The 15,000-nt window shown below is 43.0% G+C and overlaps 2 protein-coding genes across 5 annotated transcripts in view; one reads left to right on the plus strand and one right to left on the minus strand.

Annotated features, from left to right (window-relative positions):
- Positions 1-6,094, plus strand: part of arhgef18a (rho/rac guanine nucleotide exchange factor (GEF) 18a) — a 20,020-nt gene extending 13,926 nt beyond the window's left edge. Inside the window, exons 14-19 of the mRNA XM_047800124.1 lie at positions 737-759; positions 1,666-1,776; positions 1,940-2,434; positions 3,275-3,554; positions 4,542-4,643; positions 5,480-6,094. Coding sequence (XP_047656080.1) covers positions 737-759; positions 1,666-1,776; positions 1,940-2,434; positions 3,275-3,554; positions 4,542-4,643; positions 5,480-5,607 — 1,139 coding nt within the window. The 3' untranslated portion in view covers positions 5,608-6,094. The remainder of the gene's footprint in view (positions 1-736; positions 760-1,665; positions 1,777-1,939; positions 2,435-3,274; positions 3,555-4,541; positions 4,644-5,479) is intronic.
- A 165-nt stretch (positions 6,095-6,259) lies between these two features.
- Positions 6,260-14,984, minus strand: sppl2 (signal peptide peptidase-like 2). 4 transcript variants are annotated; one of them, XM_027153609.2, is made up of 15 exons: positions 14,848-14,984; positions 13,933-14,049; positions 13,625-13,807; positions 13,460-13,549; positions 13,041-13,180; positions 12,456-12,595; positions 12,165-12,261; positions 11,717-11,833; positions 10,824-10,905; positions 7,764-7,838; positions 7,540-7,602; positions 7,293-7,392; positions 7,132-7,209; positions 6,715-6,875; positions 6,260-6,532 (listed from the first exon to the last, which is right to left on the minus strand). In XM_027153609.2, exons 1-15 carry the CDS (start codon positions 14,893-14,895, stop codon positions 6,377-6,379), a joined length of 1,647 nt encoding a protein of 548 aa, XP_027009410.1. In that variant the 5' UTR covers positions 14,896-14,984; the 3' UTR covers positions 6,260-6,376. The 4 variants fall into 4 exon arrangements, with proteins under 4 accessions (XP_027009410.1, XP_047671545.1, XP_027009413.1 ...); XM_047815589.1 differs by having other exon boundaries at positions 7,512-7,602; XM_027153612.2 differs by lacking the exon at positions 14,848-14,984 and having other exon boundaries at positions 13,625-13,830.
- Positions 14,985-15,000: the final 16 nt, after the last annotated feature.

The raw sequence follows: 15,000 nt of genomic DNA on the forward strand, positions 1-15,000 counted from the left end.
TGACGTTTTCCTTCCGCCTCCTCAAGAACGACTCAGGACACAACCTCAGTGAATTTCAGAAGTGTGTTGAACGGCCTCGCGATACGTAACTGACCTACGGACTTGGTGAAATTGGTGGCAAATAAGCTGCTGTACTTTGGGTTCTGTAAGGTGGCTGTGTCGTGGGGAGCTGTGTTTCGGGTCTGTGGGTGTGGTTCGGTAATGTCAAGGTGAATGGTGGGGGGCGGTGGGCGGGGGGTGTGTGTGTTCGTCGCTCTGTTGATGTGTGTGCTAAGAGGTGAACTATGTAGGCAGTCGAGAAAGGGCCAACTGTTAAAAAGGGAAAGGGGGTGTTGGCTACACAATAACAGCGGGAGGACTACAGGAGTGTAGTGGTTGTAGAGTGAAGATATACTGGGTGTCTTACTTTGAGTAAGTGAACGCTCGGATGGAAATGGTTGTTGAAGAAGTAGTTGAGAGACGGGGTGGCATATGGTACCGTAGCAAACGGGTGCTTTTTGGGGCTAATTCAAGTGTAGATATCAACCTAGGAGGAGAAGGTGCTTGGGGGAGGGGAATGGAATCACAATTCAGAGGACCGTAGGGAGAAAGATTCGTTGCAAGTAATTTCCAAATAGTAAAGGGGGAAGTCGTGTATATACTCGTGTAGTGAGGTGTCAGGACTCTCTGATTAGTGAATAGTGGTGTTGGTGGTAGCTGTAACTGCAATTGTGCTGTGTTTCTGTGAGGGGGCTAGGGAGAAGGAACGAAACGAATCGGGTGAGGTGATGAAATGTATCGGCGTCTTGCTGTACTGTGGACGGTGGAGAAGACGGCGGTGGAAAAGTGAATGGAAGGTTGGGGTAAGTTGTTGGGGTGGACCGAAATTGAAGGGGGTTAAATTCTAGAGTACAAAAGAACGGGGGATAAAGCTAAGAAGGACATGAAACGAATTGGGCTGGATGGGATGTGTGGCCTGGCGATACGGTGGAAGGTGCATATAGGTGGTGGAAGATAAAAAGTGTGAAGGGAAATCGTGGGTGTATGTGTTGTTTGTGTTACGGGTAGTGGGGGAGATTGGTGTGTATCAGTTGTCTTGGGATAATGATGTTGGTTGTAGTATATAGAGTTATTTGCTTGGGTGTGTTGTGATGCGGTCTGGTGGTGTATTCATGTGTTGGGTGATTGATCATTCGCTGTATGGCATGAATGATGTAAGTGGGAGGGGGTTGTGTGTTTCATTTGATAGTGCGTGTTGAATTGTAGGGGTGGGGTGATTAAAGAATTTTTTCTCGTGTGTGTGTGTGGGTGTGGCGTCTTCTCGGAGTATGTGTGTGTGTGTTTCGTTGTGTGTGTTTAGTCTGGTGTGTGGTTTATGTATGTGTGGGTGTGTTTAGTAGGGTGTGTGTTTGTGTGTTCTGATGTGTGTCAGCAGTTCGTTAGTGGTGGGTGGTTTATGCTTTGCTGCTTGTTTGGTATTTGCACCCACACACCGCGATGGATTTCTTTCGTGTGTGTGTGTCTCTGTCGTGTGTGTGTGTTTCTGTCTGGGTGGGTGTGTTTTTCTGTGTGTGTGTGGTGTGTGTGTGTGGTTTTGTGATGTTGGTCTTGTGTGTGTGTGGTTGTGTGTGTTTCTATTGGGTTATTGTGTGTTGTGGGTGTTTCTTGATGTGATGTGTGTTTCTGTGTGTGTGTTTCTGTGTGTGTGTGTGTGTGTGTGTGTGTGTGTGTGTGTGTGTATTTCCCCAGTGGATTGAGACAGCAGATAAACTGATAAGGACACTGTACAGCCTGAAGGTAAAGAAATGTGTATAAATTTTGAAAACTTAGTTTGCAGAAAGATGCTGATCACCTGACTGGAGTGTGTGTGTGTGTGTGTGTGTGTTTGTATGTGTGTGTTTGTGTGTGTGTGTTTGTGTGTGTGTTTGTGTGTGTGTGTTTGTATGTGTGTGTGTGTCAGGCACTGGTCTCCCAGCAGGACAGTGAGTTGGAGGTTCTGCGTGCGGCTCAGTCGGAGCATGAGCGTTCGTCTCGTCAGCGTTTCAGCTCCATCCAGGATCAGGAGCGACAGCGGCACCTGGAGAAGCAGCGTGAGGAGCTCCTCCACCTGCAGAAGGTCCACATACAGCAGCAGCAGGAGCAGGAATCCTGGGCTCGTGAGCGTCAGCGTCACCTTCTGAAAATGCACGAGCTCGAGCAGGAACTGAAGCACCGCATGGAAGAGTGTACCAATAAGGAGGCGTGGCTCTGTGCCGAGAGGGACGTCCTGAGCCGGAGCCGAGATGAGTACCAGCAGGACCTGGAGCGTCTGAGGGAAAGTGCCATCACTGTGGAAAAAGAAAGGGAGAAACTGGCGCAGGAGAGAAGACGAATCAACAAACACAAGAACATCACCAACCCTGGAGCCTCACAACTGGGTGGAGTCTCACAACTGGACAATGCACATGTACCAAAAGTAGGAACGAACACACACACACACACACACACACACACACACACACACACACACACACAGTAGAGATGGATTTAATTGCTTTTCCCAGCGCCAAACCCCACAGTGATTTTTTTTTGTTTGTTTGTTTGTTTTTAAAATTGTGACTGATGTACACTGAGGCCACGCCCCTTTCTTATTTTACCATGATGTGCACTGAGGCCACGCCCCGTTCTTATTTTACCATGATTGCACTGAGGCCACGCCCCTTTCGTATTTTACCATGATGTGCATGAAGGCCACGCCCTTTTCCTGTTTTACCGTGATGTACACTGAGGCCATGCCCCTTTCCTATTTTACCGTGATGTACACTGAGGCCACGCCCCTTTCGTATTTTACCATGATGTGCACTGAGGCCACGCCCTTTTCCTGTTTTACCGTGATGTACACTGAGGCCATGCCCCTTTCCTATTTTACCGTGATGTACACTGAGGCCACGCCCCTTTCCTATTTTACCGTGATGTACACTGAGGCCACGCCCCTTTCCTATTTTACCATGATGTACACTGAGGCCATGCCCCTTTCCTGTTTTACCATGACATACACTGAGGCCACACCCCTTTCCTATTTTACCTTGACGTACACTGAGGCTACACCCCTTTTCTGTTTTACCATGATGTACACTGAGGCCATGCCCCTTTCCTCTTTTACTGAGGCCACGCTCACGCCTCATTAGACTAGCTTTCTAGCTCAGTAGACAGTTAGGTTTTATTTTTTACTTGTGATTCAACTTCACTTCCTGTATTTAATCACCTGATATTCTGTATTCTGCACTAATTGTTATTTTTCTCCTGGTTTGCTCAGCTGCCCATTCCGTACTCATCACCTGACGATATACTCAGCACCAGTTCCCTCGTACAGCACAGTCCGTCTCGTGTGCGCCCTCCGCTGGTCCCCCCTCGTAAAGAGAGCATCAGCGTCACAGCGAGCGTTAAAGCAGACGTCCCCATCCAGCTGCTGAGCACCACCAACGAGTCGCTAAAGTCCAGCAGCATCCAACAGCAGATCCCAACTAAACTCGCAATTAGCAAAGGGAAGGAGAAGAACAAAAGGAAGAGTTCACATCATCGCACCAATAGTGCAGGTGACACACACACACACACACACACCATGAGTCAGGACCCTTAAGAACACAGTGTTCAGAGCTCGCACTGGTTCTGGGTCAATGTTGGTTCCACTTGTGAACCTTCTAAGAACCGGTTTGCCTTTCCGTCGGTTAGAGAGCGTCACAGAGCCGAGTGTGACGTCACTGTATACGTGTCACGTTACACAGCAACGTTAGCGCAGCAGCGACAAACACAAACACAACAACAACAATGGTGGATGTTACTTTACTGTTAATGCTCATGGCTTTGTGAACCTACATTAACATCCAAACGCGGTGAATCATTATCAAATGTGCTAACAGCAGCCCGCCCCAGGCGCTAACAATACCCCCGTCCCCATGCACTAACCGTAGCCCCGCCCACAGCCCCTACTTCAGGTACATTATCAAATGTGCTAACAGTAGCCACGCCCCATGCACTAACAGTAGCTCCGCCCACAGCCCCTACTTAAGGTACATTATCAAATGCGCTAACAGTAGCCCCGCCCCCAGGCGCTAACAGTAGCCCCGCCCACAGCCCCTACTTAAGGTACATTATCAAAGCACTATCAGTAGACACACCCACAGCCACGCCCACAGCCACGCCCACAAAGCAGTTCTTAAGTCTTGACCATCAACGTGTTGGTGCTACATAAGGACCACTTTTCCTGGTTCACTGCTTTGGCAGTCGAAACAGAAAGAACTGGTTCTAAATTAGGCTCTGAACTCAAACTGCCTCGATGGAAATGGGCATGAGTGAGCTGATGGTCTGCGTGTGTGTCTGCGTGTGTGTCTGCGTGTGTGTCTGCGTGTGTGTGTGTCTGCGTGTGTGTGTGTCTGCGTGTGCACGTGCACCAGGTGAATCATTTTTAGTGTGGAGATTTGACTCCAAAGTTTTGTGGTTGACTCTTGGATTTGACACACTGTATTGTAATAATATGGTGTGTGTGTGTGTGTGTGTGTGTTTGTGTGTGTGTGTGTTTTCAGCTACAATAGAATTTTCGGAGGTTTTTCCCATTAAAGCGTCAGGAAAAGAAGGAGGAAGTTTACGAGCAATGAAGACCACAAAACCACACACACTCACTGCAGGTAACACACACACACACTGCAGGTAACACACACACACACTGCAGGTAACACACACACACACACACACACTGCAGGTAACACAAACAAACACACACACACTGCAGGTAACACACACAAACACACACACACACACACACACTGCAGGTAACACACACACGCACACAAACACACACACACACTGCAGGTAACACACACAAACACACACACACACACTGCAGGTAACACACACACTCACTGCAGGTAACACACAAACACACACACACACACACACTTTCTTGTAACACACACACACACACACTTTCTTGTAACACACACACACTCACTGCACGTAACACACACACTCACTGCAGGTAACACACACACACACACACACTGCAGGTAACACACACACACACTTTCTTGTAACACACACACACACACACTTTCTGGTAACACACACAAACACACACACACACTGCAGGTAACACACACACACACTTTCTTGTAACACACACACACACACACACACACTGCAGGTAACACACACACACTGCAGGTAATACACACACGCACACACACACACACACACTGCAGGTAACACACACACACACACTGCAGGTAACACACACACACTGCAGGTAATACACACACGCACACACACACACACACACTGCAGGTAACACACACACACACACACACACACACACTGCAGGTAACACACACACACTGCAGGTAACACACACACACTGCAGGTAACACACACACGCACTAACACTAACACACACACTCTTTCACACAGGTTAGGTTGTGTTTGTGTGAACACAGAGTGTAACTCGTGTTTATTTGATGATTTTCAGATGTTCCTCTGGAACACACTCTGAACTCTAAACCTTCACAATCAGTAAACGTTTCCCAAAAAGCTGCTCATCTGCAGAACCACCAGAGAACCAAGAACTGCAACCAGGAGGACGTCGTCTTCTTTTAGGTCTTCACCGTGGATCATCTCTGAACATGAACACACTCAAGACTTTACACAGCTTTAAAAAACAATGAATAGAATTTCTGTGGCTTTAAGAAAAAAGAAGGAAATGAATTTTAATGTTTTTAATATTTTATTCCCTTACTACTGTTTTCCAGCACTTTCAAAAAAGTGTGTGTGTGTGTGTGTGTGTGTGTGTGATTCATCCACAAAAAAAGGGTAAAGTTTCAGATCAAAGTGCTTTTTTTTTTTTAATAATTTGTAAATTTGAACTCATTTTGGGGAATTTAGAATGTTTCAGAATCAGAAGTTTTATTATTCTGTAAATGTTTATTTTATTAAAACACCAAAACTTTTAAAATCCTGTTAAAAAACAATCAGTTGGAGATTTTGTGGAGAACCTTTTAATTGTTTTTATTCTTTTATTGATTCTGAAAAAAGGGACATTGGACACCAAAAGTTTTGGGTTTTTTAAATAAAAGGGAGAAACTGATCCTGGTGCCTTGTTATTAAACCCACTGAACACCAGTGAACACGGCTGTGCTCAGGTTCACATCCCCTGAACACCTCATCACCTAATAAACTGGATTTTAGGTCACAATTAAAACATTTCAGGTGAATATTATTCTTAATAATTACATAAATTCGTCCACATTAATCATGTCCACAGAAATCATTTGTTTAATTCCAATTAATTTAATTTAGATTGGTTCATTAAAACAGATTTAAAAAATAAATTAAGAGAAACAATTAAGACACAGCTGTAGTTTTGTCTTCAGTGAACTTCACTGACTGTCTCTTCTGTCCTCTGAGGATGTTCCTCTGTAGCTGGAGGCGAGGCTTCATCCTGATTGGTCACATCACATTCTTCTGGCTCCTGGTTGGTGGAGGTTAGTGTTTGAGTGACGGTTGCCATGGAGACAGGAGAAGGCTGAAGAAGGGAATAGTGTGATGGTCAAGAGGAGGTGTGTAGTGCACTAATGTGTGGTTTGGAACACAGCCACAGGAAGTGAGGTTTAAAAAGCCAAATCTATTTCTTAATTATCAGCAGCTTCTTGTGTTAGTGCTCATTAACATATAGTGGGTGTGTGTGTGTGTGTGTAAGTAACTGACCAGAGACACAACCCCGTTCCAGAAGAGTTTGAGTTCGGAGCGCCACAGCGCCACCACCAGGCTGCACAGCAGAGTACACGGCACCAGGTAGAGGAGAGCCGGCTGAGCCGCCCGCATCAGTAATGCACACGCAAAGCTGAGGACCAGACCCACACTGTACCCTACACACACACACACACACACACACACACACACACACCTGTACACCTGCTCATTCATGTCACGACCCAGTCAGACAATCAGAAGGGGGGTACAGGTCACATGCTGCAGGTCAACCTCAGACTGAGTGTGGCCTGGGAGTGTAACCATAGCAACCACAGTCTCGGTCACTGAGATCTTCTCCATGTTCTGCTGTAGAATGTGGATCTGCATGGAGTTATGGTGCTGCTGCTGTGGGCGTGTGTGTGTGAGACTCACCCACAGTGGAGACCAGGAAGTAAACCCGAGATGAGTGTAGAAGAACATCCACCCTGTGGCAGTAAGCTATGAGCAGACCTGATGAGAAGAGAAGAGCTCGTTGTTCCTGATGTTCTAAATACAATCAGAATGAAGTTCTGAACTAAATCATGTTTCAGTACCAGGAATACAAATGTCTCCTAAACCCAGCAGTAAAAACGGACGATTGCACAGAACCACAGCAGAAAAGTTCAGGTAAGGAACCTTCAGAACCATCGGGAGCTATGCGTGACCACACACACACACACACACACACACACACACACACACAATCATAAACAAATCAACACAAAATTTGACACAATATTAAGTCCTATTGTGAACATCAGTCCTGTCTCCACCTGTCTGTCTGACTGAGATGAGTCTCACCTTCTCCTGTGAGGATGAATCAGAAGGACCTCCACCTACTTCAACCATGATGCTCTCCCCACTCTACACACACACACACACACACGGCTCAGTGTAATGTTTGTGTGTATATTATATTTATATACACATTACATGATGTAGTGTGTCTGCATGTGTGTGTATATGTATATGTTTATATATATATATATACGTGTGTGTGTGTGTGTGTGTGTGTGCGTGTGTACCTTAGTGATGTAAGGTGTGATAAAGACGAAGAAGACGTCATACACTAACAGAGACACAAGCAGCAGTGTGCATGCCTGTGGGGTGAAAAACAATTACACAGCTACACAATTACACAGCTACACAATTACTTAATTACACAGCTACACAATTACACAGCTACACAATTACATAATTACACAGCTACACAATTACACAGCTACACAATTACACAGCTACACAATTACACAGCTACACAATTACTTAATTACACAGCTACACAATTACATAATTACACAGCTACACAATTACATAATTACACAGCTACACAATTACACAGCTACACAATTACACAGCTACACAATTACACAGCTACACAATTACATAATTACACAATTACACAGCTACACAATTACACAATTACACAGCTACATAATTACACAGCTACACAATTACATAATTACACAGCTACACAATTACACAGCTACACAATTACACAGCTACACAATTACACAGCTACACAATTACACAGCTACACAATTACACAGCTACACAGCTACACAATTACACAGCTACACAATTACACAGCTACACAATTACATAATTACACAGCTACACAATTACACAGCTACACAATTACATAATTACACAATTACACAGCTACACAATTACATAATTACACAGCTACACAATTACACAGCTACACAATTACACAGCTACACAATTACACAGCTACACAATTACATAATTACACAGCTACACAGCTACATAATTACACAGCTACATAATTACACAGCTACACAATTACATAATTACACAGCTACACAATTACACACCTACACAATTACACAGCTACACAATTACATAATTACACAGCTACACAATTACACAGCTACACAATTACACAGCTACACAATTACACAGCTACACAATTACATAATTACACAATTACATAATTACACAATTACACAATTACACAGCTACACAATTACACAGCTACATAATTACACAGCTACATAATTACACAGCTACACAATTACATAATTACACAGCTACACAATTACACAATTACACAGCTACATAATTACACAATTACACAGCTACATAATTACACAGCTACACAATTACATAATTACACAGCTACACAATTACACAGCTACACAATTACACAGCTACACAATTACACAGCTACACAATTACATAATTACACAATTACACAGCTACACAATTACATAATTACACAGCTACACAATTACACAGCTACACAATTACATAATTACACAGCTACACAATTACACAATTACACAGCTACATAATTACACAGCTACACAATTACACAGCTACACAATTACACAGCTACACAATTACACAGCTACACAATTACATAATTACACAGCTACACAATTACACAGCTACACAATTACACAGCTACACAATTACATAATTACACAATTACACAGCTACACAATTACATAATTACACAGCTACACAATTACACAGCTACATAATTACACAGCTACATAATTACACAGCTACACAATTACACAGCTACACAATTACACAGCTACACAATTACATAATTACACAGCTACACAGCTACATAATTACACAGCTACATAATTACACAGCTACACAATTACATAATTACACAGCTACACAATTACACAGCTACACAATTACATAATTACACAGCTACACAATTACAGCTACACAATTACATAATTACACAATTACACAGCTACACAATTACATAATTACACAGCTACACAATTACACAGCTACATAATTACACAGCTACATAATTACACAGCTACACAATTACATAATTACACAGCTACACAATTACACAATTACACAGCTACATAATTACACAGCTACACAATTACATAATTACACAGCTACACAATTACACAGCTACACAATTACATAATTACACAGCTACACAATTACACAGCTACACAATTACACAGCTACACAATTACACAGCTACACAGCTACACAATTACACAGCTACACAATTACACAGCTACATAATTACACAACTACACAATTACACAGCTACACAATTACACGGCTACACAATTACACAGCTACATAATTACATAATTACACAGCTACACAATTACACAGCTACACAATTACATAATTACACAGCTACACAATTACACAGCTACACAATTACACAGCTACACAATTACACAGCTACACAATTACACAGCTACACAGCTACACAATTACACAGCTACACAATTACACAGCTACATAATTACACAGCTACATAATTACACAGCTACACAATTACATAATTACACAGCTACACAATTACACAATTACACAGCTACATAATTACACAGCTACACAATTACATAATTACACAGCTACACAATTACACAGCTACACAATTACATAATTACACAGCTACACAATTACACAGCTACACAATTACACAGCTACACAATTACACAGCTACACAGCTACACAATTACACAGCTACACAATTACACAGCTACATAATTACACAACTACACAATTACACAGCTACACAATTACACGGCTACACAATTACACAGCTACACAATTACATAATTACACAGCTACACAATTACACAGCTACACAATTACATAATTACACAGCTACACAATTACACAGCTACACAATTACACAGCTACACAATTACACAGCTACACAGCTACACAATTACACAGCTACACAATTACACAGCTACATAATTACACAGCTACATAATTACACAGCTACACAATTACATAATTACACAGCTACACAATTACACAATTACACAGCTACACAATTACACAGCTACACAATTACACAGCTACACAATTACACAGCTACACAGCTACACAATTACACAGCTACACAATTACACAACTACACAATTACACAGCTACACAATTACACGGCTACACAATTACACAGCTACACAATTACACAGCTACACAATTACATAATTACACAGCTACACAATTACACAGCTACACAATTACATAATTACACAACTACACAATTACACAGCTACACAATAAGACAAAATGATAGAAATTTGATAGAATTTATGACTCACTCTGAAGCTGGGCAGTGTGAGTATTTTCATCATGTAGAGACAGCAAGCCATGCCCATTGTGTCCTGCAGCACCCACGCCCACCTTACACACACACACACACACACACACACACACAGACAGAAATGAAAGTATTGTAGGTGGAGGCTTTTGTGTTTCCTTTTCCCTGGTATGTCTTTATTAATGTCTCAGACTCACTCTAAAGTGACTTTGATGTCATCATCAGGTTTCTTCAGTCATCATAAACATGATGGAAAATTTAGCTTTAAAATGTCTTTAACTGTCCTCAGGTCATGTGACGTGTGACAGGACATTCTGATGAAGTCCTTATTTATAGGAACAGAGTGAGAAATGTCTGATGTAACATTCAGCAGAGTGTGAACTGCAGTGATCTGTACACTTTCAACAGCCAATCAGACCGAAGGATCTAATCTAATCTGATCTGATCCTTTCCTCAGGTCTTGTAGTTGATTTGTTTCTATCTCAGTGTCAGTGTCCACATTAACTGTAGTAAAAGACTGTGTGAAGGTTGTTAGTTTAACACCAGGACAGGTGACTTACAGACACGTGTCATGTCTGTGTGAAAGGAACAGAGACATCATCGTTCGTTTTGATTTAGAAAAGAAAGTGTTGTGTATTTTATAGAGAAACAAATTTCATTGTCATCAAAAGACTTTCCCATGAAGTGTGTTGGTGAGTAAAGGACAAAGTTCATCATCAGTCTCCAGTGAACACGTGTCTGTGTCACCGTGCAGATGTCTGATGGTCAGAGCGGGAGCTGAGCGTCCTGTCCCACGTGTTAATACGAGAGATACAGTAGGACCTTAAATAAAAAAAACCTCTGTGTGTGTGTGTGTGTGTGTGTGTGTGTGTGTGCGTGCATGTGCGTGTGTACCGGTCATCATTGCGGAACACACCCCAGGTGATGCTCACACTCACACACACCACACCCAGCAACAGCATCCGCACCTCCGGCCTCTGTTTTAAGTAAGGCAGCTTGTTCTCAGGAACCCTGTTCCACAAACACACACACACACACACACACACACACACACACACACACACACACACACACACACACACACACATACACAGTCATTGGCTACATGCCAGATCACACACTATTATACTGTCCCACGTCTGAGGGAAGTGCAGGTGTTCCTCGGACATCACACACTGAGTGCTGCTAAGGATGGAGGAGAAGGACATTTGGTGCACACCAGGATCTGGAGGATATAAAGTTCTATTCTTCAGATTAGCCTCATAGCTAAAATGACATTTAAGTGCATTTGAATGTTTCTTCCCAGGAGTCGAGGACGTGTAGAGATGTAGGAGCTGCTCACCTGCACTTTCCCACAGGAAGTCTGCAGACCAAAAGCCAGAGAGTCTGGTACAGACCCACGGAGGAGGTGAGACAGAAAATCCAGATGAAGAAGTACACTGTGGAAAAGCAAAACATCAGGAACTTAACTCAGGACCCCCTTCATCATCATCATCATCTTAACAGAGCTGACAGATCAGTGGAACACGGCTCTACGCTTCGGCTCTGATTACAGGAGAGACAGGAAGACATTAGAGAGCGCGCTTGAGGTGAAGTCAGTCATGGAGTGTTCCTTAAAGTAAAGAACACAAACCCAGATAATCGTAGTACATGTAGAGCAACACCAGCACGAGGCAACACATCCCCACCCACAGGGCGATCTGGACAGGAGTCATGGTTACCGTCTCCTCTCTCGTCTCCTCCCTCTCTCCGCTCTGCTCCTCCTTCATCCGTCTGAAGAGAAAATTGCACTTCATTTAACCATTTTGTTCCCTGCTGCCCCTAGTGGCCACTGTGAGATAAAACACATTCAATATTAATAAAGTCTGTGTGTGTATGTCTGTGTGTGTGTGTATATGTCTGTGTCTCTGTGTGTATGCCTGTGTCTCTGTGTCTGTATGTGTGTGTGTGTATGTCTGTGTCTGTGTGTCTGTCTGTGTCTCTGTGTGTGTCTGTCTGTGTCTATGTGTGTATGTCTGTGTCTCTGTGTGTGTCTCTGTCTGTCTGTGTGTATGTCTGTGTCTCTGTGTGTGTGTCTGTATCTGTATGTGTGTGTATGTCTGTGTCTATGTGTGTATGTCTGTGTCTCTGTGTGTGTCTCTGTCTGTCTGTGTGTATGTCTGTGTCTCTGTGTGTGTGTCTGTATCTGTATGTGTGTGTCTGTCTCTGTGTGAGACACCGTTTTATCTCTTGGACACCGCTCCAGTATCCTCCTCCTGCTACTGTCCCCACAGCCATGAGGAAAATCACCAACACGCTGCAGTCCACCAGCGGATCACGAGGAGAGTACAGCACCACCTGCTTTCTGTCTCTGAAGCGCTACAGACAGACAGACACACACACACACACACACACAGATATACGATACATATTATATTTCACTTCAATACAAGTTCAGCATTTAAAATGATGAAAAACAGTAAAAAGAAATAAGACCGAAAAAGTACTACTAATAAATGTAAAATACTGTTACTGCTTTAACACACTGTCTTAATGTTTATCTCTGGAGACACAGAGGGTGGAGTTTCCTGCTCCAGCACAACTGTGGGTGGAGCTTTCAGTAGACGTGTCTGTGAATGGTCAGATTTGTGTAAATACCATGTGGATGTCCAGCATGTCAGTGTAACTAATTAAAGCAAGCGGAACGTTGATCTCGTCGTACTGAGATGTATTCCTCTGTGGAGGAATCTGAGAGAAACAAGAAGAAAGGAATAAGAAACCCATTTTTATAGCACACTGAAAGGTCAGAGGTCACATCCTCACCAGCCATTCTTTGCTGACGATCAGGAGGCCTTTTGCACCGTTGTTTTGGGCCAAACGTACTTTTTCATAAAATGTGCAATTCCCACGCATCACCATGACAACACAGTCAGGAAACCTGCCATCCATGATGTCGGAGTCGGAGCAAAGCACAGACGGGGTCAGATCATACACCTCCACTGCGGACTGAGGACACGGCATGACACAAACTGACCAATCAACAAGGAGTATAAGTGACATTTACTCTGAGAACTTTGTTGTGTTTGTGAACTACTGTAAGATTTGCTCTGTCTCTCTCTGTTCCCCCTCACCGTGGTCTGGAGCTGTTGAGGTAAGGGAGTCCAGTGGGAGTTAAAATGGATGCAGTAATCTTTCCCTCTGCTTTCTCCCAAATCACTGAAATGAGCCACACCGTATTCTCCTAAAACCTGCAGGAACAAACACAGTTGTAAAAGTACAACTGTGTCCTGAACCACACACTTACAGAGCTGCTGCTTAGTGTGTGACTCACTGACTCATTCACTGACTGAATCTTTTACTGAGTCACTGACTGAATCTTTTACTGAGTCACTGACTGAATCTTTTACTGAGTCACTGACTGAATCTTTTACTGAGTCACTGACTGAATCTTTTACTGAGTCACTGACTGAATCTTTTACTGAGTCACTGACTGAATCTTTTACTGAGTCACTGACTGAACCTTTTACTGAGTCACTGACTGAACCTTTTACTGAGTCACTGACTGAACCTTTTACTGAGTCACTGACTGAACCTTTTACTGAGTCACTGACTGAACCTTTTACTGAGTCACTGACTGAACCTTTTACTGAGTCACTGACTGAATCTTTTACTGATTCACTGTCACTGACTGATTGAAGTAACGGTAAGAAATATATTTAAACATATTTAAAGATGTTAGATCATTGTGTTCCTTCTGATATGAAAGAACAGAATACATTGTTATTGTTGTTGTTATTGCTATTATTATTATTATTATTATCCTTTGAAGAATTGACGTGTTTTATTAAATGTCTTGTCCTGTGTTAAATAAAGCTCGGTGTTTATTAATATTAATAGGTGAACTACAGCATGTCTTCCTGGAACACAGAGCTGAGGTCTACTAGATTAGCTCTACATCACTACTGAACACATCACCATGTCTATCACGATAAAAATCAGATTAATAATCAGACTAATGCTGGAACCTGTGAATAAACACTTTATACCTGTGTGATGAGAAGAGCAGCGCAGATCAGCGATAATAAACACCTCATGATGATGATCGCACCTGCCGCGTCCGCGCGCGCGCACACACACACAGACGTAATAATGACATCAGTCTCCTTCCGATTGGCTCACACTCCTGTCAATCACATCAC

Source organism: Tachysurus fulvidraco, chromosome 1 (genome assembly GCF_022655615.1).
Source record: "Tachysurus fulvidraco isolate hzauxx_2018 chromosome 1, HZAU_PFXX_2.0, whole genome shotgun sequence".
In the NCBI taxonomy this organism is placed as follows: domain Eukaryota; kingdom Metazoa; phylum Chordata; class Actinopteri; order Siluriformes; family Bagridae; genus Tachysurus; species Tachysurus fulvidraco.